The 26,046-nt window shown below is 38.9% G+C and overlaps 2 protein-coding genes across 10 annotated transcripts in view; one reads left to right on the forward strand and one right to left on the reverse strand.

Annotated features, from left to right (window-relative positions):
- Positions 1-16,733, forward strand: part of IL6ST (interleukin 6 cytokine family signal transducer) — a 41,577-nt gene extending 24,844 nt beyond the window's left edge. The window contains exons 15-19 of one of the 8 annotated variants that reach the window (XR_008441124.1): positions 397-478; positions 1,342-1,658; positions 11,851-11,924; positions 13,440-13,553; positions 16,379-16,733. Coding sequence is in view for 5 of the 8 variants with exons in the window: in XM_054002558.1 (XP_053858533.1) it covers positions 397-478; positions 1,342-2,067 (808 nt within the window). In the remaining 3 variants the exon portion in view is untranslated. Of the gene's footprint in view, positions 1-396; positions 479-1,341; positions 8,003-11,850; positions 11,925-13,439; positions 13,554-16,374 lie in introns of those variants that run through there. The other 7 variants (XR_008441125.1, XM_054002557.1, XR_008441126.1 and 4 more) reach the window with 7 other exon arrangements.
- A 1,181-nt stretch (positions 16,734-17,914) lies between these two features.
- The window catches only part of IL31RA (interleukin 31 receptor A), a 35,708-nt gene continuing 27,576 nt past the window's right edge, over positions 17,915-26,046 (reverse strand). The window contains exons 13-16 of one of the 2 annotated variants that reach the window (XM_054003355.1): positions 24,725-24,865; positions 23,424-23,517; positions 21,838-21,913; positions 17,915-21,020 (exon numbers count right to left, since the gene is read on the reverse strand). In XM_054003355.1, the coding sequence (XP_053859330.1) occupies positions 20,421-21,020; positions 21,838-21,913; positions 23,424-23,517; positions 24,725-24,865 (911 nt within the window). In that variant the 3' untranslated portion in view covers positions 17,915-20,420. Of the gene's footprint in view, positions 21,021-21,834; positions 21,914-23,423; positions 23,518-24,724; positions 24,866-26,046 lie in introns of both variants that reach the window. The other variant, XM_054003354.1, reaches the window with a different exon arrangement.

A 26,046-nucleotide genomic window follows, 5' to 3' on the forward strand; every position in this document is an offset into this window, starting at 1 on the left:
ATTTTGACCTTTACAGAGATGTTACAGGTATTCAGAGTTATATTAAAAATAAGCAGGATTGTATTTTCATACTGGCATGCATCATAAACTACCTAAGTAATAGAGTACCATACATTCTAGAGTGCTATAAATTTGAAAATCTCTTACTGTTATCATTTGTTGTTTTGTGTTACATTGTTAGCTGCATCTAATGTGTGGAGGAGTTAAGTGCAGTGCTGTGTTTTGTTAAGTAGTACAGTGTCATAGAAAGATGAAAAGTAGCCCAGACAGCATTCCTATTTGGAATGCAAACTTTCTATGTAAAGGAGTAGTGTCCTGGATTCTGCTGTAGTTGCTGTGAACAGGGAATTTGGGGAGTACATCTTGTGACTTTATTCCATTTTTAATCCTTTACAGAATTAAAAAACATATCTGGCCTATTGTACCTGATCCATCCAAGAGTAACATTGCTCAGTGGTCTCCTCAAGTTCCAGCTAAGGTAATACTCACCTTTCTGCATCCTGTATCTTCATAGTCTGCAACGTTTCAGAAAAAATGACCAGTGGGAGTCTTCTGTCTTCTAGCAGACATGGATTTAAAGAAAAAACCTGAATGTTACGTTTCACTGACATTGTGATACAATATGATTAGAAGGCTTCATTGCATCTGTAGATCCAGCATTAGATTTACATGGCTCTTAGCACAAATTCAGTCTAGCATGGGCTTTAAAGTTGTGAGTTTGTTTCAGTTTTACTAGTTGGAATGGTCAAGTACTCATTTCTTTGCTCATTTATGGGATATCAGCATTAAGTAAACAATTCATGATTCCTGTTCTTAAAACCTTGAAGTGGCCTTTTTGCACAGTTCAGTCATGAATGAGAGAGAAGGCTATAAACAGCTCCTCATGAATGAGAAGATTGCAGCAAAATTTATGCCACATGTGAGGTGAATTACCAGGCAAACTGTTCAACATTTCAACTGTGGCTAATTTCTTTGAAGAAATATTCTGATGTTAAGTACATTATTTGAAGTAATGTATGGTTCTCAGTATAGAATATCCCTATGCTGCACAGCAAATGCTTCTATGTTTACAGCTCTTAAGAATAATTAAAATGAGAGCAAAGACTTGCTCACACATCCACTATGATTTTAGAATAGCTGCATAATTAAGACATTGTCTTGGAAACAAAGCTGTATCTTTCATTTTTTAACACATGCTTTGGAGATATTGCCAGACTTAGTAAAGAGAAAACTTACATGAGGAAATTCAAAGGCAGTATGAATAAAAATTTATATATTTATTGAGGTTTTTGATTTTTAACATAACTTTCCTCTTAGGCGATATACATCTCTTTCTTTCAGCATAACTTCAGTTCCAAAGATCAGATGTTCCCAGAAGGCAGCTTTACAGATGTAAGCGTTGTAGAAATAGAAGCTGACGACAAGAAGTCTTTTTCAGAACAAGATCTAAAACCCTTTGACTTGCTTAAAAAAGAAAAAAGTACTTCAGAAGGGCACAGCAGTGGTATTGGAGGATCCTCGTGCATGTCTTCTCCTAGGCAAAGTGTCTCTGACAGCGATGAAGGTGAAACAACACAGAACACTTCAAGCACTGTACAGTATTCGACTGTAGTGCTTAATGGCTACAGAGACCAGACACCTGTACAAGTCTTTTCAAGGTCTGAGTCAACTCAGCCCCTGCTAGATTCAGAAGAGAGATCAGAGGATCATGCTGGAGGAGCTGACAGTACAGCACAGAGGCAGCAGTATTTCAGACAAAATGGTGGTCAGGATGAAACCAACACAGACAGGCCATGCTTTGAAAGAGCAAAGCAGATTACTCATGCTAATGAGGGAGATCTTGTTGGATTTGTTCAACTGCAGATCTCAGGTCAGAGTTCACAGCCATTGGGCCTTGGGATGGAAAAAAATACCCAGGAAGCTGCTGTATCAAATGTTTTACAGACATGTACTGAAGGACAAACTGTGAGACCTGAAAGAGTGGAAGAAAATCCACTTTCAGTTGATGAAATGCCAAAAAGTTACCTCCCACAGACTGTGAGACAAGGGGGCTATATGCCTCAGTGAGAGAAAAGACTGGCTCTGTTTAGGCCTTCATTAGTGCCTGTTCACATCTTCCCCTGTGTTTCTGATAAAGTAAGCTAGGTATTTTTATCTTACTGCAGATAGAAAAACTGAAATTAAGCAAAGAGTAATTTGACAAAAATATAATAAGAACTGTTTTTGTGGAAAATTTCCAGTCCAGACCTACTGGAGATTTATTTTTATGCACTACATAAAACCTTACATCTGGATAGCTGAACAAGCCTTTGTGCTAAATTGGGCATTTTGTATCTCTTCATAACAGAATTTCACACAATTGAAAAGGTCAAGTTTTAAATATCCACATCAGCCAGTAGATCTCAGAAGTATTTCCCAGAAGAAACACTTGGATGCGTGGCAGTGTACAAGCCTAAAAAGCCAGCCCTAGTTGCACAGTGCAGCTTGTGCAAAAGTAAGACTGAAGCTCAGTATTCTGACATGGAAGAATACTTGTGTGATATACTTTTCAGTAACTTAATTGACTTACTGAATTTTGACTTGGCCCAGTGCCTCAATTTTCAGCTTACCAGACCTGCAAATCATGTTCATCCCTATTTAAAAACATAAAAATTTAAATAGAACTTGCTATGTTGTACAAATAGGAAAACACCAAGATCACTTGAATCTGAATACTACTGTAGTAACTGATACTTTACCTGCATTTAGATATGTGTACACATGAACTATAGAGTAATTTGGCCTAAAAAATGTGCCTTGCAACTTGACGCACAGTAATTCAGTCTCATATTCAAAAGTTTGGAAATTGGATGACAACACAGATCAGCAGTTATTTAAAGGTTTTGTATCCCAATCACTGTTTGATTATCTAAAACTTCTGTGATCATATCTGCCTTTGTTTAATAAGTGCACCTTTGCTGTGTACAGCTCAAGTAACAAGCTCTAAGCTTTTACCATTTTGCTGAATGCTCAGGAGAAAGGAAATACGACCTTCTTCCTGACAGACTGCAGCTATTAGTGTGCTGTAACCTCACTGCTAATACTGCAGGACATCCTTGAAACTGAAAACAGCCAAAGCATTGAAGTCATTGGTGCTCTTGGAACTAAAGCCAAAATCTGTACTCTGAATTTGAACTTTGCTGGTAGTACACCTCTATTAGCAATCGTGAGCCACAAAACACACTTAAGTGATTGTTAAAATTCCTTACATTTTCTTAATGCTCACTTTTTCCCTGCTCACACAGTATATATTTTTTGAGGAAGCTACATTTCTTGGAAAATTCCTCTACCAGTATTTAAACAAAAATTAAATTACAGGACAATAAACCCCTTCTCCAGTAATAACCAGAAATTTTATGGTACTCTTAAAGATTTTTTTTTAATTAATTCTAAATCTAATATAGGCTAGTCAGCTTTCTAATCTGACACTAACAAAAATGTATTTCAAAACACTAAATGCTGTTTTGTGAGACTAAAACAAGTGTTTTATTTCTCCTTCAGCAAAATAACTATGTATTTAAGACCACCTGAAACCTTTTGTGCTGTGACCTCTGGTACTGCTGTTCTGCAGAGCACTTGCTAAAAGCCCTTGAAAGGCCTGTGTCAGTATAATTTCATCTTCCCTTGTCTACCAGCTTGTGTGGAAGGATGGGTGTACATGTAAATGTTCACGTGTCTTTTGGTTTTGTTATGAAACTATTAAGTGCAAGAGTAAATTTGTAAGATTACCTCTTGAAGTTCAGAATATTTAAAACAGATAAAGAATGCAGAGTCTTTAATAACATTTCAGTATTCCACAGTTCCTTTCTCCTGACAGTATTTTTCTTTATTTAGGCACTTTTTTTTAAATTAAAAGGCTATGTTGCAGCTTACTATAATTGCACCTTTCTTCAGACCAGTCCTCTTCCTTTTCACCTCACTGCACCCTCAGCACCTTTAAACTCCCTCCTAGAGGGCAAAGGTGTAATAAAAACTGCTGTCATGAGACAGCAGAGAGACCATCTTTCATTTTTCAGAGGTTGAAGGAGCATTCCTTTTTTGGAACACGTTCCTCTTAGGAAAAAATAGCAGTTACTTTACTGGAGGATGAGTTATCTTCTCTATGCAAACTTAACAGTGACTGTAGAAACCACAGGTAAAAGGGAAAGTCTCTGTTGAGCAGTGTGCATGCTAATGAGAACTGCCCAGCAGCCACATGCATTCAATCCATCTTCTCATCTCTGAAATGTTATAGGCCACTACCTGGTTATGTAGTTGTCCTGGTTTAGGGCAAATTTGGGAGGAAACTTCCAAAAGGGTCCCTCTAGAAAGCAAATTCAAGCAGCCCCTCCCCCTACTGGTACAGGGAAAAATTTTCTTTGGAGAAAAGTGGAAAAAAACTTTATTTAACAGGCAAAGCATTCATAAGCATAAAAAATAAATAATATTAAACACTAAAACCTCTCAGTGTTCTGAAGAGATGGCAAATTCAGAAAGTCCTTGTCACGGGATGTATCTTGGCTCATTTGGTCTCTTATCAGTCCCTCCTATGCTGGACAATGCTGTCTCCTGGTCCCCGATAGGCCACAGGTGCGAGCTCCTGGTGTTTTTCTGGGTTTTCAGTCCAGAGCATCTCCAAGAAAAGGAAAAGCTACAATCCAGAGAACTTCTCTGCCCCAGCCAGCTAAAAACTAACTAAAAGCAAAGGAGAGCTTTCTCTGCTGTCTGTGCTGCAGACAGCAGAGTCTGTGAGAAGGTTGCAGGGAATAAGTGCAGTTTCTGATAACAAACTCTGTGCTTCTTCTCCCCGCCTTAGCTCTCCGAACCAGTCTTAAAGGTGCAGAACTTAACACCCACCATAAATAGAACAGATGACTGGGGATACAAGCATCATAAAGTCACACTAGGGCAGTAGTCTAAACAGTGTTGCAAATGTCCGAATGTTTTCAAGAACATGTTGATGATTTTTTTAAACTATGTTTTTCTGATTCAGTAATACTAAGTTTTGATAGTATATGTTATTTGAGAGAGAATGTCAGGTAGTCCTTAAGTTGCTACTTGCCTTTCTGTAAAGGGAAGGCATTTTCTTGTCAGTTGCTGTTAATTGTGGACTTTTCAAAACTTAACTGATGTTAAACAGCAGCAAGAGATTCTGATTTTTTAAATCTGTGCTAACAAGAGTTCTGGCCTGTCATTTCTGGCATCTTTTATTGTTGTTTATGGGCCAGTGGTAATAAAGTCAAAGAATTGAGGGGGTGCTAGAGAAAGTTCTGGCTGGCTGGCAGTGACATGCCCTCTGAGATGGTGCATTTATCTAGGGCTAAAATACAAAAGACTAAGCAGGAGCTCCTAGTGGGTGAACAGCTTGTAGAAGCCACAATACATAAACAACAGATTTACAGCTAGTTCATAAACCTATGTCCCAAATACATTGTGCAGTGTTCAGGGTTTAACAAGATTTTGTACTTTGGACTGTAAAATTCTAATTGTATCAACAGTTGCATACAGGTTTTCAAGAGTATCTGCAGTGTAATTATAGCAATCCACTGAAATTTTCTGAGCTTGGCCCTAACATAGTAATTAAAGAAAAAGTTTTCTTCCACATCCCCTCCCCTGTTCATCAATGGCTATTGGTGCACATAACAAAATAAAGGCATTATTAAAGTCATATTTCAGCATAGACACTTTCATATCCATCTTGATTTCCTGGACTGGAATTTTTCAGGTACAGGTGGAAGAATAGTTGTCAGGACTGTTAATTTGGTGGTGGGTAAGGGAGGCTAGTAGAAATATATTAGCATATTTGAAAAACCTCTTAAATGCAGGCTGGTTAATGCTCCTCTGTTTAAAAGAGAAGTGAATATATTACCTTTTTAGTTCTATTGTGGTGGTTCTGTTAGACCAGGAGATGATTGGTATTGTTTTCTGGAGTGTGTAGGCTCACTTTAAAGGCCGATAGTATATCCTCTCCTGCTGTAGTGAAAATCTTGGGATTGTTTCATGTGTGCTATTGTAGAAAATTAAGCTGCCTGTTATGCCTGTAACATGGCAGTACAAGCACAGCAGAGGAAAAACTTTGTTAAACTTTGTTCTGGAGAGTTTATGACAAGTATGTGCTTGTCTGGTACAGAAGGCTAGCAAAAGCTGGAAAAAACCGTGGCCCTGGGAGGATGAGGAGTTTGCATGCTAGGGCTTAGTCCCATTCTTGGGCTCTGGAGAAGTCCCATAACCTGGGTGGGAACTTCAGCTTTGTCAGGTGGTTAAAACATACATCAGTATGATGAGTATGTGGGGTCACCACTGCTGATTTAAATTAAGTAATAGTTTAATTAGAGCCAGGTCTCAGATACCCAAGATCTGAAACTCCAAAGACTGTCAGATTGTTAATAGTGTGCCCCATTCCAGGATGTACACATTTTGCATTGTAATTTATGTGCACTAAATGGGACTAAATGCACTAGTTTATTTTCCCCATTAGACAGTGGTTGTAGTTGAGATTAACTGTTATTTGAGTGCATTCCTTTACTGAGTTAAAAAGTTCTCTTGACTGAGACTGTAAGAGTTCCTTAATCCCCATAACCTTGTCTGTCTGCCAGGGTGGATACATATAGCCATTTTAAATTCCAGGAGTTGCTTGTAATATTATACAGGAGAAGTTTATATAAAAATGTTGAGTCTTCTGTCATGAAACAGCTGTTAGGGAATTGCAGCCAACCCGAGTCTTCAGCTTTGCTTTTGATCCAGAAAACTGCAGTGAAGTGGAGGTATAAGTGCAAAAATCTGGAGGAGATTGAAATTAAGTATCTTGTATTGGATTCATGAATTTACATTTCTCTTCCTTTAAAGTGAAAGCATCAGTAAAACAAACAAACAAAAAAATATAAAAATCATGTGAATTTGCTTTCACTGTTGTTTCCTTTGTAGGACTTGTGCAATCTGAGCCATTCTTGAAAATAAAAGCAGTGCTGATTTAATGCACAAGGATGCATTTCTAAGCCCACAAGATTTGATAAAACAAATTTAAAATAATAATGAAGGGCCAGATTTCAACAATTGTCTGCTTCCCTGCCTCTTAACTCTAGTGTAGAGAGAGTGTGGGCAGCGTGTACCTCCCAGAATGCAGCCTTAGCCAGTACTTGTATTTATTTGCAAAGACAACCTGAAGGGGGATATATGCAATAATGTCATTGCTACTCTGCAGAAGCACACTTCTGTAACAATAGATTAAAAACACTTATGGCACAACTGTTGACTGATGGCTGGAAAGCTCCACATCTCCTGCTCAGACTGAAGTGTCAGCTGTTCTTCTCTGGGGATCACGGGCGTGGCAAATGGGCATTCTCTGCAGTGTGAAACAACACCTATCAGTTTTCATATCAAAGCACATTTGTTAATGGATCCAGTCAACTTGCCGTGTTTTTTTAACACACCAGTTTTGTTTACAGTGTCACATCTAGCCTGACACTTTGATACAGCCAGGGATTGTCTAGTAACCAATTGCTTTTATTTGGGGATAAGAAGTTACTGGTCACCCAGTTTGCTGTGCCAATATATGCATCTAGGTGAGCGGAGGTGTGGGACGTGGGAACAGATGTAACAACAAGGAAAGTGCCTTGATGCTGGATTGGATGGCTAGTGAATGTAAGCATTAATTTAAATTTTGCTATGTACTTAAACTAAGTATGGCCGATTAAGCTAGTGGTAATTTGAATGCCAGCTTTAAAGGGCTTGCATACTCCGGCCAGAGGTTAAACTTGTAAATTGCTGCATAAGCTGTCTCTGTATGGAAATGTGTTTTAATATCTGTTCACTGTCTTTATTCTTTTGCAAGCTGCATGTGTATTGTCATATAAAATCTGCTTTCTACAATTTATTTTTATGGTCAGTTTTGAATGGCTTCCTATTTGTTACCTGACTGAGCCTGAATGTTGCATTTCTGTAGTACATAATATGCATAAAAAAACAAACCAAAATTCCATATTTACCTTTTGTGCTGGAGTCAGTGTTTTGTAAGGCTGACCAAGTAGTAACCACAGAAGAAGAGTCCAGGCCACTGCTTCACACGCAAGAAACAGACATGACCATGACATTTCTGGATAAAAGGCTACCTCACTGCACCTGTGGCCACGTTCAGCAGCAGGTGAATGGTCTTTAGTCCTGCCTTTGTAGTTGCTCCTGGAAACAGAAACAATGCTCTCTACCTGCACAGTCTTGATTTCCATGAGAGGCATCCCTGACCTGGCTATGTCTGGCACTGCTCTCCGTCTCGTCTGGGTTTAGTTCTTTTGTTTCTCATGGGTTGAAGATCCTCACAGATTTTTATCTCAGTACTAAAAAGTACTAACATATCACAGTACTGAAAAAGCAGAGTTGGGTCTTCAAAGGCTGGTCATCTTCACAAAAGGCTTTAAGGTGGGCAGCTGGGGAAAGACTGCTCCCCCTTCCTGGCTGAAGTCCTCATTTGAATAGATAGACTCAAACTCCTGTAAAGCTGAGGGGGCAGTGGGGTGGGGAAGGGGGTGTTCCATTATATGTCACCAGAAATTATTGCCACAGAAGAGCCATCCCAGTGGTGTCATGCATGGGTTAATGCTTGGTGGTGTTAGATGCAAAGACTCCTTTTCCAAAATTTTGGTTTAGTGCATAGTAGTTCACTGGCCACTGTTTCACATAAGGCCCTTCACCTTTCTAGAGAGGCATAGCATTTTTGTGTGTTCTGCTCCCCTGTGCTCCACACAGCTGATGAGCATTAGTGCAGTTGAGCTGCAGAGGACAAAGAGGACAAAGTGTGTGCAGAAGAGGAGGCAGCAGTTTGTCTTTTACAGGCTGTTCCCTGCTGCCAGAACGAGACAGGAAACATGTACTTGGGCACAGTGTGCTCAGAACACCAGAAGCAGCTCGATTCCTGGAAGGAAACAGTTCTCCATCCCCATGGCAGAGGACAGCACAGTCTGGAGCACAGGAGCAGGAGGTGTGCCTGACCACAGTCTACCTTTGTAGTAGCTAGGTTTGTCCAGCCAGGACTGGTACTGGACAGCAGCACAGCACTTCTGAGAGGTGCATAGGGGCCCTGCCAGCCCTGCCCAGTGCTGGACAATGCGGTTGTAGTGCAGTTACAAGGTCAGAACTGCTTTGTTCTGACCACTGATAATAACAATAACACTGAACCCCTCTGCAAAATATGTATTTTCCAGTTATTTATGCTATCCATGGCAAAGTGATCCAGTGGCTTTCTGACTTCCCAGCAGACTCCATCTGCACGAAATAACTAGAAGAGCCAAAATATTCCTCCCACTCCCTACAAAATAGCTGGGAAATTCCTGGATCAGCCAAGGAGGCTGACTAATGACCCATCCGGGAGGCACAGTATGACTTTCCCAATGAGTAATCTGACTCCAAGCTCGCCTGGAAATGGAAGTGTACTAGTGTACTAGGCGTCGCCCTGGCTTTCCTTTTGTGATGACTCCTGAGTCACACAGCCAGCCTGGGCACTGAGCTGGGTCAGGGGCCAGCAACAAGTTTTCGTGAGAGGACAGCTCTTCAGGAGTCACATAGCTCCAGCAGCTCTCAGCTGGTCTTCTGCTGCTGCTGGCACAGCCTATTATCCAGGCCTGTTACAGCTTCTGGGCACCAGAATCCCAAATAAAGCTGCTCAGAGAATGTACCGTAAGGCTGTGAGTGCCTAGGGCACTCATTGTTAGGATGTAGCTGAGCAGACACATGCTGGGACCAGCGAGGACCCCCGTCGTGTTGGGGCAGTGGGGCAGCCTGGGCAGCACCTGGGCACCCAGCGCGCTGCAGATTCGCTGCTCTCGGTAGCACAGCACAGCACAGCACAGGACCGTGCCAGGAGAGGGCAGTACATGTTGCTTGTAATAGCCTGCAGGCTGATTGCTCCAGCACCAGCTCCTGAAAGGTTTAAATATTTATTTTCTAGCAGTTTAGTAAGTCCCCTTGGTTTCTCTTCTTCCTCTCTCTTTGTGAGCAAAAGCCCTGACCCTTGTTAAGGTTCTCCATCACCCGCAACCCTGAGTCATCAATCTAGGTCATGGGCAGGCTCAGCACTTGCCTGTTGCCAATCAGGTCAGTATCCCAGAGCCCACTTGGCACACCAGGCCCTCGGATGTAGCCTCACAACAGCCGGTCCACATGAAACAGGTCCAGTTACCGGTTCCTTGCCCCCACGGGCCGATGGACCTGCTGATAGATGTGCTGGGATTTGCTGGAAGAGACAGGAAGCCTGTTCTCATGCACTGCTGCAGCCTGAATCACTGCCCTGCTCTGCCCAGATAAGTAATCACCACTTACCCAAGTGCTTTGGGAAAAAACACGAGGCTCCTGAAGATCATTTCTGGACTAAATCTGTGGCAGCATAACTCTTCCTGCTTGAACAGATGCAGCTTTTTCCTGTTTTGAGGAGATGCATCATTGGCAAAAGAACATGCATGGCTGCACATGCACCAAAGACTCCCGGGGACCACCCCACTATGCACACTGCCTGTTTCAGTACTAAGGCAACTTTCCTAAATGGAGTCACTGTAATGAACTTTAAAACATACTCTGACTGTCCTTTATCATGTATTACACAAAACTTGCTATGTTCAGCCAGACACCTGCAGAGTGTCCCTCCTTCCCTCCCCACCTTCTTCTCTCAGACACAAGAGCTTGCCAAATAGCTCTAGAGCAATAGCAGATGTCTCTAGAGCCTGCTCAGGGCACAGCTCTTCTAGCACATCCCCATTATGCTCCATTTGCTGCATGTGTTTTTATTCCTCTGGAGTCTGCTGGATGTCTTCCTTAAGTGAAACTATTAACATTCTTGCATGTGTCAGAAAGCCTCTCCATTTTACTTATTTATATAAGTTAATGCCATTTAGTTAGATAATGCAGAGATCCACATCTGTAAATGGAAGCAAATTGAATAATTTTATGAGTTTGAAGAATAAGAGATCTTTTATCAGCCTTTAAAATTAGGTTGTCTGTAATGCAGGAAAAAGGTCAGACTCTGTGAAAGTGCACCATGTGAAATAACTTAAATAAAAATGTCAGCACAGAAACACCAAAAATAAACAAACACTGACAGAGTAGAAATTCCTTTAAAGGCAGTGAAACTCAGACTTGGCCACAAATACTCAAGTAAACAGATACCTTGCACAACATGTGGCTCTAGAGAGAATCTCTAGTTAGAAAGAAAAAAATCAATCCTTACAAAATTAAACCTCAGTCATGGGAAAAGAACAACCACAAGCTGGAGACAAGCTGGAGACAAGCTGGACACAATGCATCCAAGAATTTATCTGAGGAGATGGCAACAAAACAAACCCAAGTCACCATAAAACAAGCAGTGTCGTGAGGGATTTACCCCACACAGCTGTGTTCTTTTCTATATTAGATGCAACACTGCCAGCTCAGTCCCTGAGAATTGAGCTACCTTGCTGCTACCTTAGATCAGGAACCTGGTCCATATCTACAAATGAGCGGACCTGCTAATAAACGCAAGGCTTAGGTAATTTCACAGCAATTTGTTTGGTAGTTTTGCATTGAAACAGTGGGGTTGGGGAAGTGGGAATGTGCACAGGAAAGGTAAAGAGGGATGAGCTAAGGATGGTGTCAACCCCTATTTGAGCTCAAGCAGCTCCTCTCCCTCTCACCGTAGAGCATCAGAAGATGTAATGGATTATTCCCAGGATTGTCCTCTACTTAATAAAGGCAGTACTTACAGAGAACCAGCCCTGTGTGCTGGAAGAAAGGTGAAAAATAGCAAAATCTAAACTCCTGTGTGTTCCTTTTCACCCAAAATGATTCAACACTTCCCTGCTTCCTTCCTTGCAGATCAGATCTTGGGAAACCTTGTCTGGCCCAGGAACTGTAGAAGCCTTTAATCAACTTTAAAGCTTTTGAAACAAGTAAGCTCTCCAGAAAATAAAAGCAAGAGCAGAAGAGAGATGCAGTCCCTAAAGACAAGCAATAATCCAAGCCTCTTTGTGAGCCAAGCTATAAAACAAAACAAAACAAAAAAAATAGCTAGAGATGAAAGCAAATGCATGGAGCACATTTGAAGGAGGTGTAAGGTCATGGGAGAGAGAAGCAGGCAGCAAGGGCATCAAGCCATGAACACAGCTGGATATAAGCATTTCTGGGCAGTATGCTAGTGACAAAAAAGCTTTACATTCAAAGCAAAGACATCATCCCCCACTGTTCAAACCTTTTTGTGTTCAGAGGATTTGGAAACATATTTTGTAAATAAAAATATCTGTAGCTCATAAATTATTGATGCTAGCATAAATTCCTACACTAAAAGGGAACAAAACATAACCAAATAGGAAAAAGAAACAAAAACCAAAAAGCCTCCCAACTCAAACCCTCTCAGCTAACTTTTTAAGACAGTAAGAGAAATAAAGCACAGAGTCCATGTCCAGACTTAGCAGCCACTGGCTATGAGAAGATTCACTGCAAAATCACACTGAGCTCATTTGGTATAATAAAGAAATTTCTTACATTAGGACATAATTTGCCGTAGTAACATTTTTAAAAGTCTTTTATGCTCTTTTACTTCAGAACAAAGTGTTCGGTTCAGATTAGTGATGGTCTAAGTGGACATCCAGAGCATTAACTGTGATTATAATCTTATGCTCATTGTGTCTGACGTCTCTAGATACTCTTGTATAATATTACTGTGACTATGATAAGTGTTACTTCTTTGTTAAATTCCATTAGACATGCAGTTGCTCATGTAGTAGTGAAAATTCTGCAGAAATTAGCCTTGGCTAGGCTATTACATTCTGAACAGAGCAATGACAAACCCAGGAAATATAAGGCTACTTTTCTAAGAAATAAGTTCTCAGAAACTTCAGTTCTATCAGGTCATACACTGAAACTGAAACAATATACTAGTTGGCTCAGCAGACTTGCTACTCATCAGTGTGGGGTTAAGCAATGCCTGGAAATCAAGGCAACCTAAGAGGCTGAGAAAGATATTGGTAGCAGACATTAAAACTCAAAAGTCTTGACCTCACTACTCAATTGAACTAGTCAATGTTAAAGCAGCATTTTAAAAATATAAACCACCATATTATAGCATAGTTTCTTTGACAGCTTGAATTGGGAAACAAGCCCACTGCAGCCTTAGATGTTCTGTTCTGTTACTGAGCACACATTGGGCAACTCTCCCAGAATCCTCATCCCCCAGTGAATGAGCTGTGGGCTAACCCTCCACCCTCCTCCATGCTCCCAAAGCTCACTTGAATAACCTGAGTAATTCAGGACCCTGGGAAAGGACATCCTTAATCTGTAGTTGGGGCATCTCAGGACAGCCTGCACCCTGACGTATTAACCTCTCAGGTAAAGTTAGATACATGACTGGTTTGAAACTGCACCCTTTTCTGCCTGGTGAGAGCATTTTCTACACTTGTCTCTTTTAGAGCTGAAGGAAGTACAGCACAGGAATGGTATTATGTCCCCTGAACTCAGTTGTGGAGTGTTTGAAAGGGCTGCAATATTTCAAGACCCTCAGAAGACAACAAACTTCTCAGGAGGTTGAATAGCTTTTCTTTGAAAACTTTAGAGAATGAAGTACTTTGCAAATTTTAAAGCAACAGCCAATTAAAGTAAGGTGCTTCACAAAGCACTCACTTAGCAAACTCCAATTTTAAGTAACACAGATTTTGAGAAAAGGAAGTTGTGGGGCAGGGGGCTGGAAGGTAGTGGCTTGGTAGCCACTTTGGGGCTGGGCCACAAGCTCCAGTGGGTGGGGGGTGGAGCAGTGGCTGCACCACCTACCCAGAACTTGCCCTGTTCCGTACTCTGAGCATGCACTTCAGTTGTTTTGAGCCATTAGTCTTTTCTCCAGTCTGCTACAAATGGGCAGCACTAAATAATCATGCTGTTTACTTTTCAAGTGTCCTGTTAGGGTACTGATAGGATAAATCTACAGCATAAGTATGCACCTCTGTTTCTATTCATGTTTTGATATTCTTGAAAAATCAATATATTTTAAAAATCTTGATTCACAGAAGAATGTGTTAGTCAAACACCTGTTCCAGTTTTTTAATTGTTACTCTTCATATTAATGTTCTGAGTTCAAGAGACCTAGATAAAACAGTAGTTCTTAATTAAATAGTGAGGCAGAAGTAAAATTATTATTTACTCTTGAGAAAAAAGGCAAACAAAATAATCATTAGACAGCCTGGTAAAAGAGCAGGCAAATTAGTCCAAGTTCACTTGAGTAATAATTTTTTTGTCAAATACTGAGAAAAAAAATAGGCAAAGTAGAAGAAAGAAAGATGTAACAGATGAAATTGACAATATTTTGCTCAGAGCCTTCTTCATAAATTCTCAGACTGCAAAACACAACATATACACAAGAAGTATTTTGGAATTAATAACAGTATTTTGGAATAAATAAGTCTAATAAACAGTATGACTAAGAACAGGTCATGCTAGAAAAACAATAAAACAATGTTTAATGATTTTTTGTCAGCTCTGTTTACAAATGTCAGCCTTTGTTCACAGGACATATAAATTCCTTTAGTTTTGCAAGGAGGCAAGAGTAGGTAAGAAAGGCAAGGCATTTTCTAGCCTTTCTACAGAAACACCATAAGATGTTTGTATGTTTTACTTCTATTGTGCCAGGAAAGAGAAGAGGCTGCAGTTAACAACTACCTGTACTTGCAATAAGCTCATATTCTTATGGGCTCAAGATTCACCTGCAGTGAGAATATGCCTTGCTTTCTGTTATTAATATGCCAGACATCAACACAGAGCAGTAGAACAAAACTTTCACTGTCTCTGTAGCAGATTGGTGCAAGAGCAAAGCAACTCAGACATTAGCTTAAATTAGTATCCATTTCATCTGTTTACAAAGAGCTTTCATATAGCCTTAAATAATTTATACTATATAAATTCTGTATTTTTTTCAAGTGACCTTTAGCAGGATATCTTATCTGACTATTTCAGAATAGCTACTAGCAAAAGATAAAATTATTGAATAAATATTCGTAAATTACCTCTTATAATCCTAAGGAGCAAGATTTTTTTATTCAAAGCACTGTTTTGTGTGACCACTGAGATTTAGAGTTGCACTGCTTGCTACAGAAACTACTTCCCAAATACTGTGCTGTTGAATCTTTGGTATTTTGTACTTTGACATCTAGATAAGCAAAGCTATAATCTTACAACCCAATACATGAAACCCCTCTTACAACAAAGGTATCTTACTCTAATTTATCAAGGGAGCATTCAAAATTAAAATCTGATAGTTCTTTGAGGTAGAACTTCAATTGACTCATTACCTTTTCTTGTGATATTTCTAATCCCTGACAACGTAAGACCAAAGGATATGGTACTGTTCAAATGCAAAAAAACACCAGCTCAAACCTCGCTTTCATGACCACATCACAATGTGTGCACTACAGTTCATCTGAGGCTGCACAGAGCATGGTCTCTGACATCTGTTCCCCCAGCCCTTCAGTGTCATTTTAAAATGTATGATACCTAGCCCAGAATTAATACCCTAAGGTCGCTGTGTTTGCACAGATCTACTCAACTTAACCATGGGAGTTGCTTGCCTAGCACAGCTGCAATCACAAGACATCAAAGTTATCATCTTACTACTGATCTTAGCAATTTCCTGTATCATGGGAGTGAGCAATGGATGATATTCCTACCCTGTAGCTCTGGCCTTGAACTTCCATGTGTCTAAAGTTTCCTGAGAATCCAGACTGTCCGAGTGTTGCTTTTCACTGAACTGTGAATGTAGGGAGCCAGTCACTTCCTCACGCACTAAACTCAGCAACAAGGAACATCAATGTAAATCAACAGATACAGCACAAACGTGGCCTAGGTTTCTGGGCAAGAGCCAGGACCTTGTGGGCTCTTATGCCAGACTCCATGCACAATGCAAAACAGAGGATCCCAGCAGTGAAGTAGCCTGTAATGCCATGTGTGCTGGTGAATGACATGATGCAGCCACATAAATCACATAAACTCCTTCCTTCTTTGTGAGCAGTTCTGCACAAAGTAGGTTACTTATGACACCTCACTATGTCTGGGCTCAGGCACGTGCGCACATGGATATGCTCAGGTGTACATAAGCAATTCAACAGCCAGTTTTCAAAGGAATCAGTGTAGTTACATAGGTGCATGTATGTATATGCACATGATGTATCTGTATATCTGCATAACTGCATCCCTTCTGATGAAGCTACAGCACCTTGCAGCAGTGACAGGGCCAACTCCTTTCCTTTTCTTAAAAGTCTGCATCTGGAGGTTCTCTGCTTCTGCAAATGCTAGAGAAAGAGAGTGAGTGCATTTCAACTTTCTTTAACTGTGCCTGTGCAACATATTTTCTTCTCACAGCAAGGATGCATAATATATGGCAGCTGAACAGCTCCTCATGTAAGGGAGGACAAGACAGAAGGAGACAAGAATGAAGGGACATTAGAGAGACAAGAAAGAAGTTGGAGGGGAGACCAGATACTAATACAAGTAATGGACAACTAGCTGAAAAGAAGCTCTGAACAAGCAAGAAATAGGTGTGTTCAGTAGGTTAGAACAGCACAGAGGTAATTCTAATGTAATCTTTGTGCTTAGGAATGGTATGCGCGGCTGCATTTACAAAAAACTTTGATCAGATTTCAGATCTCATTAAGTTCTCAGCTCCTTTCTGCCCTGAGGAAAAAAGTAACATCAATAAAGTGGATTATGTTTTGAATGTGCCCTCTATAGTCACAGACTTCTTTAGGTTGGAAGGTACCTGTAAGATCATGGAGTCCAACTGTTAACCCAGTACTACCAAGTTCACTACATAACTATGTCCCCAAGAGCCACACACACTCATATCTTTTAAATAACCCCAGGTTGGTAACTTCAACACTTCCCTGGGCAGCTTAACCCAGTGCAAGACAAGCCTTTTGGTGGAGAAATTTTTCCTAATATCCAATCTAAACCCATCCTGTCACAACTTGAGGCCATTTCCTCTTATCCTACCATTTGTTCCTTAGGAGAAGAAGCGAACCCCCACCTGGCCACAGGCTCCTTTCAGGCAGTTGTAGAGAGTGGTAAGGTCACCCCTGAGCCTCCTTTTCTCCGGGATAAACACCCCCAGCTCCCTCAGCTGCTCCTCACAGGACTTGTGCTCCAGACCCTTCCCCAGCTCCACTGCCCTTCTCTGGACTCACTGCAGCTCCTCAGTGTCTTTCTTGCAGTGAGGGCCCAGAGCTGGACACAGCACTGGAGGTGTGGCCTCACCAGTGCCCAGCACAGGGGGACAATCCCTGCCCTGCTCCTGCTGGCCACACCATTGCTGATCCAGGCCAGGATGCCATTGGCCTTCTTGGCCACCTGGGCACACCCTGGCTCATGTTCAGCTGCTGTCACCAGCAGCCCCAGGTCCTTTTCCATGGGGTAGCTTTCCAGCCACTCTGACCCAAGGCTGTAGTGCTGCCTGGGGTAGCATGCCCAGAGAAACTGACTTTAGTCATGGGGTGGATTGTGGTGGTGCATCCTACCCTTCCTCACCAGCCATGGTATAATCTAAGAAATGCTCATTATTCCTCAGCCTTGACAAACAGCACCTGGGCTGAGCTCCTCTTGATTTTTTCAGACCACTGTCTGCTCCCAGGAATTAGTGCTTATCTAATAAGTACCTGCTTCATTAACAAACTGACTTGGAAACATATTTTTCTTGCCTGAATAACAACCCAAGTGGAATAATACTTTTGTTGCTGAACATTCAAAGGAAGTTACCAACTCAAATTGTGGCTGTAGAGAAATACTATGACTAAAGCCCACCCTCCCTATAAACAGCAGTCCAAAGTGAGAACTCTTCTATATGTATATGAAAATCTAAAATGTCTAAATGGTGCATATTGTATAAATCAATAACAAAATTTTTACACGTTTTCTCAGTTTTAATTTTTTAATGGTTCACAGTGTTAGTTTGAAAGACAAATTGTAAAAGGCAAGAAAGAGTACAACACTTACTGCAAAATAAACCAAGTACAAGAAGCTTTCATTCCAAAGCATGTGCAAAAAGCAGCCTTACTTTCTGGAATATATTGAGCCCACTTCTAGCATTTTGCTTTTTCTGAGAAAATAATGGGGAAGGGAAGCAGAAAAATTAGGAGAGGAAAGCAGACTATCAATAGGGAAGGAAATAAAGTGGGATAAAAAAGAAGGATATACTTATCCTCCAGAACCTAAGAATTGTTACAAGGATAACCTAGCCAAGCCACCCAGCATGAACCTCCCCTTTCTAACGATCCCTTAAAGGTTGCATTATTTTCACTTTTTACCTGTCTCAAACACACAACTCAGAATATGTGGCTTTCATATGGCTGCTAAACAATTCCTAGAAAGGCCCAAAATATCTCTGCATGTGTTTATTTTTATATATTGTGATATTAAAACAAACACTGGGATTTAAGGAAAAAAAATTGCTGTGATGGAATCAGTGAGTTCTGAGCCTGGGGAGACAACAATGTCACACTGTGAGTGAGAAGTCTAGAACCAACTGAAGAAGCAGAAAAAAAGCACTCACCTAACCAAACCTTTGTCCTAATTTCAGAGTATGACATACCTAAGTGAGCAAGGGCTTATAAGAGCAAACATATATGCATTTCATATTGGAGCTCTGTGGTTGAGAAAGTGATCCAACAAACATGAGAGGTGGAAATCAGTCTTGCTAGCTAAGGAACATTTGCAGAAATTGTTTTCCCATCGTTTCTTGGCAACTAGAGGAACATTGTTCTAAGTTAAAGCAGCTTCCAAACTATAGAAAAAGATCCTAAATGCAAAACTTTACACTGTTTTCACCAAAACAATGCACGTAATAGCCACTGCATCCAGGGAAAGGCTCAGCCTCCTCATTCATGCTTACAATGTATTTTCAATTCTTCTACTCCTCTTCCTGCACAGAAAGGAAACACTTTCTAATCGTATTCACATTTGTCTCTCATTTTTCTATCCCCATAACTCCTGTATCTTTTTTTTACCCTGGAAGAAATCTGTAATTGTGTAAACTACAATTCTGTGTAAACAAGACTGATGACATCAAGCCTCTAAACACTGTAAGAATAGCTCGAAGTCTTAAAATTGCCATATACCCTATATGTGTCAAACTGAACACCCTCTTCTAATACAATTCATTTCACTCTCTATCTTTTTAAACCTGCTATTTAGCAGAGTATTTCACTAGGAGTTTTACAATAATGACCTCCTTCTTGTTAAAAAAATTAGTGTGATCAAGTGTTTCACTGCTTAATTACTGATTTGTAAAATGGAAACTATAATTAGATTTATGACTTAACAAAATTATAAAACAAATTACAAAAGTTATATCCTTCATGTAGAAATACCTAATCCTAAATCAATTACCAGAGAATATCTGGGAAGGTTTTATAGACTTAGTGTTTTTTCATTATCTCCCTGAAAAATAACTTCCTAACACAGTGTTTATTATAACACAATATGACATATTTAGTTGATTTTTTTTCCAGTTCAAAATATCAAAATCTCAACTGAGAAACACAGTTTTAAACTGAAACAAATTAGAAGCACAGAACAAGAAGGTAAGAAGTTATCCTTCAATAAGCAGTTTTAAGTTTTTGTTTCTCCTGTTTGTTTTTAGGAAACAAACAGAAGAAACAAAAACAAACAGCACAAAATGCTGAGGACTGTTAAAACCACGAGAAAGGAAAGGAAGCAACATAGCAAGCATAACACATTTTCCAAAATAACAGATAACATAGCAAATATACTCTCATTAAAGACAAGAAACTATATGCCAAACTATTAATTCAAGAGTCAGGATACAAATGGACAACTCCTGAAATCTAGAAAATATTTGTAAAACAAGAGGAACATGATATATAACACCAGATGAAGAACAATCAAGGGAAATAAGAACAGGACAGTAGTTCTGCTTCATGTAACTGAAGGAACGATTCAGCAGATTCTGACTCTGTTCAAGTCTATCCATGTTTCCCCATCAGAGCTGAGCCTTGGGAACTACTTGTGTGGGGAGAAAGAGATGAGCTGCTTGCACTGCTGGATGCTCCTGCAGCATCAGGATTGTTTTAGCAGGTTTGTTTTAGCAGGTTGATACAGGAGAGCTAAGAAGAAATAACAAAAGCCATTTCTTTTGTCTCACTACTGGCATGTCTGGTAAAAAAAAACCAAACCAAAACAAAAAAACAAACCAACAAAAACCTCAAACATCCACACTGAGATTGAACTCTGATGTGTACACACACAGTGTAAAAATTACTTCACAACTATTTGAAGGAAGAGGATGTTCCCGTCCAAATTAACTGAGATCAGCCACCTTAGAACATATGAATGTCTGTGAGCAGCAGTGCCAAGGGATATCTCACAGGAGGATTTTATGATGAAGTTCTCTCATGCTACTGACCTTTGACCAGCCTGAACATGTCCACTGTTATGTAGGATTGTCCTGGAACATTTGGTTGAATAGGAGATAAGACACTTGACTGGCTTTTGCGTTCTTCTGTACTGTGTTCTGGCAAGCTCTCAGAAACAAGAAATTCCCTTGTTTTAACTGAATTTTTAAGGTATGGATTGAACAGTGTTTTTTCACTGAAATCTTCCAGCTTTAAAACTTCCTCATCATTGTTTCCTTCATTTTTAATTGGATTCTGCTGGGATCCACACAAATCATTTGCCACCACTTCTATGGGCTGGACTTCCTTCACTGGTATCAAAGCTGAATGCATTTGACTTCTGGTAAATTGATCAGTAATTATATAAGGCATAGATGAGGGAAAACTTTTAGCAGCTTTGTTCTCTTCATTATGCAGTATCTTTTCATCTCTGTTGGTTATGTCTTTTGTATTACTATCAGTACAATCAGAAAAATGATTTTCATAATTTATTAGTAGTGATCCTTCCCGACTTTCTTCAGGAAAACAATATTCCAAAACATTTATGTCTTCAAAGTCTACAGTTTTAGTCTGAGATGACATTCTCTTCAAAAATGAATTATTCTGTCAAAACAAAGAGATAAATTGGAGAGTTATAAAGGGATAGATAATGTATCAGTTTGGTTTTTAATAAATAAATTATTGCTATTTGAGCTCTGTTTAACTAGCAATTTCAGACTTGCACTAGTAAAGAGTTCACGTGCTTTTCAGAGGGGGTGCAGTTACATGTGAATGAGTACTAAAAAAGGCAATGTTATTTTGTCCATTTGCTAAACACTTTCATATTAGGTTTTCTGTACTTAATGAAATAATTAATTTCAGTGAAGGCTCAGAATCAGGTTTGGACTGTGTCCATCTTTTCTCATATAACCAGACATTTTCGAGTAAAAGGTATAAATCCCATCATCCACAAATTACACTTTCGTGTAAACCTGGTAAACTCCACTCCATTCAAATAAACATCTAAACTTTAATAAGGAATAAATATTCAAAAAATAAAAAGACAGAATTGTTAATACAACGATATACCAAATCTTACTGTATGCTACAATACATTTTGTGGAGAAGAGAGGAGGTATGCACGTGTGAAAACCTCAATAGCCTGTGTAAATTTAATTTACTGAAATTAACCATATCCACCTACCACTTTTTTGCTTTAAAACATTATTTCTCAATATCCTATAAGAACTAGATGAATAAACTTTATGAAGATGCATCTTCTCTATTATTTTGGAATATTACACAGAGCATTTTGTAGCACTTAAGAAGAATGAAACTCAGTAAAGGGGGGGTTTTGATTACTAAAACGACTGCCAGAAAACTATTTCTTTTCTCTCCATTTGATCCCTTTTTTAATGCATAAAATTGCAGCTATTACCACAGATGAAGAAAGTGGCCATTCCACTGCAAGGCTTTCTTCAGGATTTGGTATATCAGGCCAGCAAACCTTTTTAAACCTATAATTGAGAAAGGAATTTTAGCCAAATTATGAAAGAAATAGATTATTAAAAATCAACAAATCACCAGAAATTCCAAATACTGCCGAAGTGTCAAACTTTCAGAAAGGAAGTCTTTTCTACATCAACACAATACTTTTCAATAAAACTGTTTTCCTGTACACTGATTTTTATTACAAAAGATCTCAACAAGATCTCTTGGGTTACAGAGACATTACAGAAATTATATATTGTATATTATATCATATATTATGTGTTATATTACTCAATTAAATATTATATTAAATAAGAGCATGCCAAAATAAGACGGTATACAAATTCTGTTGCGATCATTTTTCAGGGTGTTTCTTCTGTGAAAATCCACCTCAGGTGACCTTTGTTCAAGGAAAGTGACACTAGCACTATACCACATTAGAGCTACACTGTGTTCCTAAATGAACAGCAGATAAAGGATGCTCATTTATTTAATCACTCATTGACACTGGGCAGAGAGGCAAGGGAATGAAAACCAGTCCTTAGCTTGACTGTCAAATGACAATTTTATCTACATAAGAATATAAACATTCTACTGCATCTCAAAGTATCCTTCAGAATCAAAAAAAAGTTTTTACTGTTGTAAAAATTCCGTGTACTCAGCACAGGTGAAGATGTAAAAGGGATGGAAATTATTGCTTCAGTTGTACTTATTATCTGATGCTTCTCCACTTGACAACAGTATTTGTTCCAATAGCTGAGAGTGCACCAAAATAGTTCAGATTTTTAACCTTCTCATCAGCCAAACAATTCAGTCACTTTTCTTGTGAAAATATTTTATAACCTTAAAAATATCTTACAGTCATCTTTGGAATGTTACTGGATCCCCATGCTCAGAGAAAAACTTTAAAATCTAGGGGACAACTGTGAGATGAACAGATTATGAATCATGTGCAGATACAGATCCATACTCAATGATCAAGCATCCAAATGTTTTCACAGAATGCAACTTCTTGGTTTTTTCCTTACTCCTTTGCAGCTCAAGGGAGGCATCACAAACTAATAAGAGTCATAGTCATAAGTGAGATAAGCAATAGACACTGTGTGAAATATATCCTAGTACCATCCTAGCATATTAAAAATGTCTAGAAAGCTTTATTTCGTGGAATTATTAATTTTTCAGAAACTGACTTTAAGTTTGCTTCCTTCACTTAAATGACCATGGAACTGCAAATGGCATGTACATAGCATTTTACATAAACTGATGCAGGTGATATGTACATCTGTTTCTCTCATTTATTTTGTTTCAATTTACTAAACTTTCTGAAATTAATACTTATTTTTGGACTACAGCACATAAACTGCAGTCAAAGTATAACCTGTACACTTACTTATTTGTTACTTCAATTGCTTGTTTTCTATTTAGACATTGGTTTTGAACACAACAAAGACATTTATAAAATAAGTAAAAATTCCCATTTTACAGGCTAATTTTAAATGGTTGCATTCAGTTTTAGACAGTAGAAAATATACTCACGCGTGTTTTTTCAAAACGCACGTTATCCAAAGGCCTATCAGACACAAAATGCTTATTTCAACAGGTATAGCAATAAAAAAGACATCTTCTTTATCTTTAGACAAAAACAAAGAAATAAAAACCAAAACAAATTAGTCCACATTGTCATTTCTTCAGGTATTCCCTTAAGACAGATAATTTTTAATATCCGAGTCACTGAACTAGCACAATTCTAAAGAGCTCTGTCAAAACTAGCCAAAATTACTCAGAATATTGTAGGATACCCATTCTGTGATAAGTCAAAAGATGAGTATTTGGAATCCAACAAGCCACAGTTACTGAGCCAGAAAACCAGGTCATGATGAGACTTTTAGGAACAGATTTATCACATTTTAAAATTTCCTTTATTTAACAGAATCACACAGTAATTTATATTGGAGAGGATCTCTGTAGATCACTTCATGCAACTTGAAACCTAGATCAAGCTGCTTAGGGTCATACCATGCCAACCTTTGAAAGCAACCTAGGATGAAGGCTCTACCACTTCTTGGTCATATGTTATTTTACGCTCACCTAAATCCGCTGGTCTAAGCCACTTCTACCAGTTACAAAAAGATAAATAGCAAATCGAGTGCAGAAGATAGATTTTAAATCACACACACACAGACACACACACACAAAAAAATACAGTTACTCTGACTGAAACACTGTTCAGATTTCTGAGCTAGTTTCCAAGTACCAGAGTACTGGAGGCATTTAGAAATATACTGAGAACATTCTTCCTGAAGTTGAAATGAGGAGATGTCTGAGCTTCTGATCTGCTGCCTTATACTTTGTCAAATCTGGCTAAAACAAGTAGTACAAAATAGGAAAAGGTATTTCCCTACACACTCACTGGCCACAACCTCTGCACTTGTTTACCAGTTAAGCTTATATACCCGAAGAGGTGCAACACAATGTGTGGTTACTGTCAATCTGTCAGATGGAAAAGTCTACTTTTTAATGAACTGTTAGGCATCTCATCCCATAGCTGATAGCATACACACTGCTGCTTTCACAAATAACCATAGTACTCCACTGCTTTACTGACAAGGAAATAAAGATTTTTGGGGTTGACTTCTAATTCTGAGGGATTTTTTTAGTCTGTGAGATTGTCAGTGAAATTAAGTTCAATTCAACTACTGTTGCAAATTCTTCCTTGTTTGGATCAAGACTACTTAAAAAAACAAACAAAAGTTAACAAATGCCTAGACAACAATGTCCTGTATTTCTTACTTCCAAGTCCATTTTTTAAAATAGAAGTAACCTAGATTATTACTTACCCAATTTTAAAGTCTTGAAGGTTTTTGGCTCTCCAATGGTTCCACCAGCTTTGTTGCTTGCCATGATCTGAACAGTATATTGTGTATTAGCCTGTAAGGGCTTCAGTCTATATTGTAGAACATCAGAGTTCACTGTTTCATCTTTTTAGGAGAAAATTTATGTAAACACACAAAAGTAATGTTATATCAGGGAACTGTACAATTACTTAGCAACTTCTACAATAACAGATCACAAACTATTTTAAAAGTAACTTGAAATACAAAGCAACCTTACCAGTCCTTTAAAAGACAAAACCTAAATTACTGAACAATATTTATCAATACTACTTAAAAGTTTGAGGCAAAAACCTGAACCATTATGTATTTACTTTTAAAAACAAATACAAATATTTTTGCTAATAAAAAAGATAGGTGAACTATGTTCTCCTGCAGATTACTACTGAAAACAGTGCTTTGAGAACTTTATTTCCTCAAAATAGTTGGCTCAGAAATTAAGAACTTCAAATAATTTCTGTAGCTTGTGAAATTCAACTATATTTCTACTATATGCTGTTAGACACTGATCAACCAAAAGAATGTCATCTCTCAGCACTGGAATACCACCCCAGTAAAGTCAAAGGAAAGTCAAAATCAAAAGGAATTTTTTTCCAAGTTTCAAAGTGCTTTTATGAATAGAACCCAGTGTTTCCAATACATTCTCCAGTATTGGAGTTAATGCAATGTGCTTCCCCTTTAAATTTTTTAAGCAGGGTATGAATCCTATGTCTACTAATAGTACCAAATGTATCTTTATATAAGAAATTACAGTCACTAAAATATTTTCTGGTGCATAAAGTCAAAGGCAACTGATTTCCTCAGTTAGTTCTCTCAAGAAACACCCAGGAAATAGTTATCCTGCTATACATCCCAAGTTAAAATAAATTGAGTTTCTCTTAAGTCAAGGGTGGGAAAGTGAAGTTCTAGTGCTAGAAGGCCAACAGTGAAGTCACCTTGGCACACACCCCCACATCTTACTACTATCAAGAGCTCATGACATCAGAGAAGCCTCAAAAAACATCAGTACAGGACATTTTGCCATTTAAATTTAACTCCCTTGCATTGGTATTTACAACTAATTCTCTAAAGAAAATAATGGGAAGTCCTAAAAGGGACACAGCCTGCTTTACATTACAAGTAATATGGAGAAATACAGCTCTCTGACATGAGGCTCCATGTCTCACAGATGACCCTGCACAAAACAGTCAGCATTAAATTACTCAGAAACCAACATAATAGGGAAAACTATGTGCAGATGACTAAATATCACAGAAATAATTAGCTTT

Source organism: Vidua macroura, chromosome Z (genome assembly GCF_024509145.1).
Source record: "Vidua macroura isolate BioBank_ID:100142 chromosome Z, ASM2450914v1, whole genome shotgun sequence".
NCBI lineage: Eukaryota > Metazoa > Chordata > Aves > Passeriformes > Viduidae > Vidua > Vidua macroura.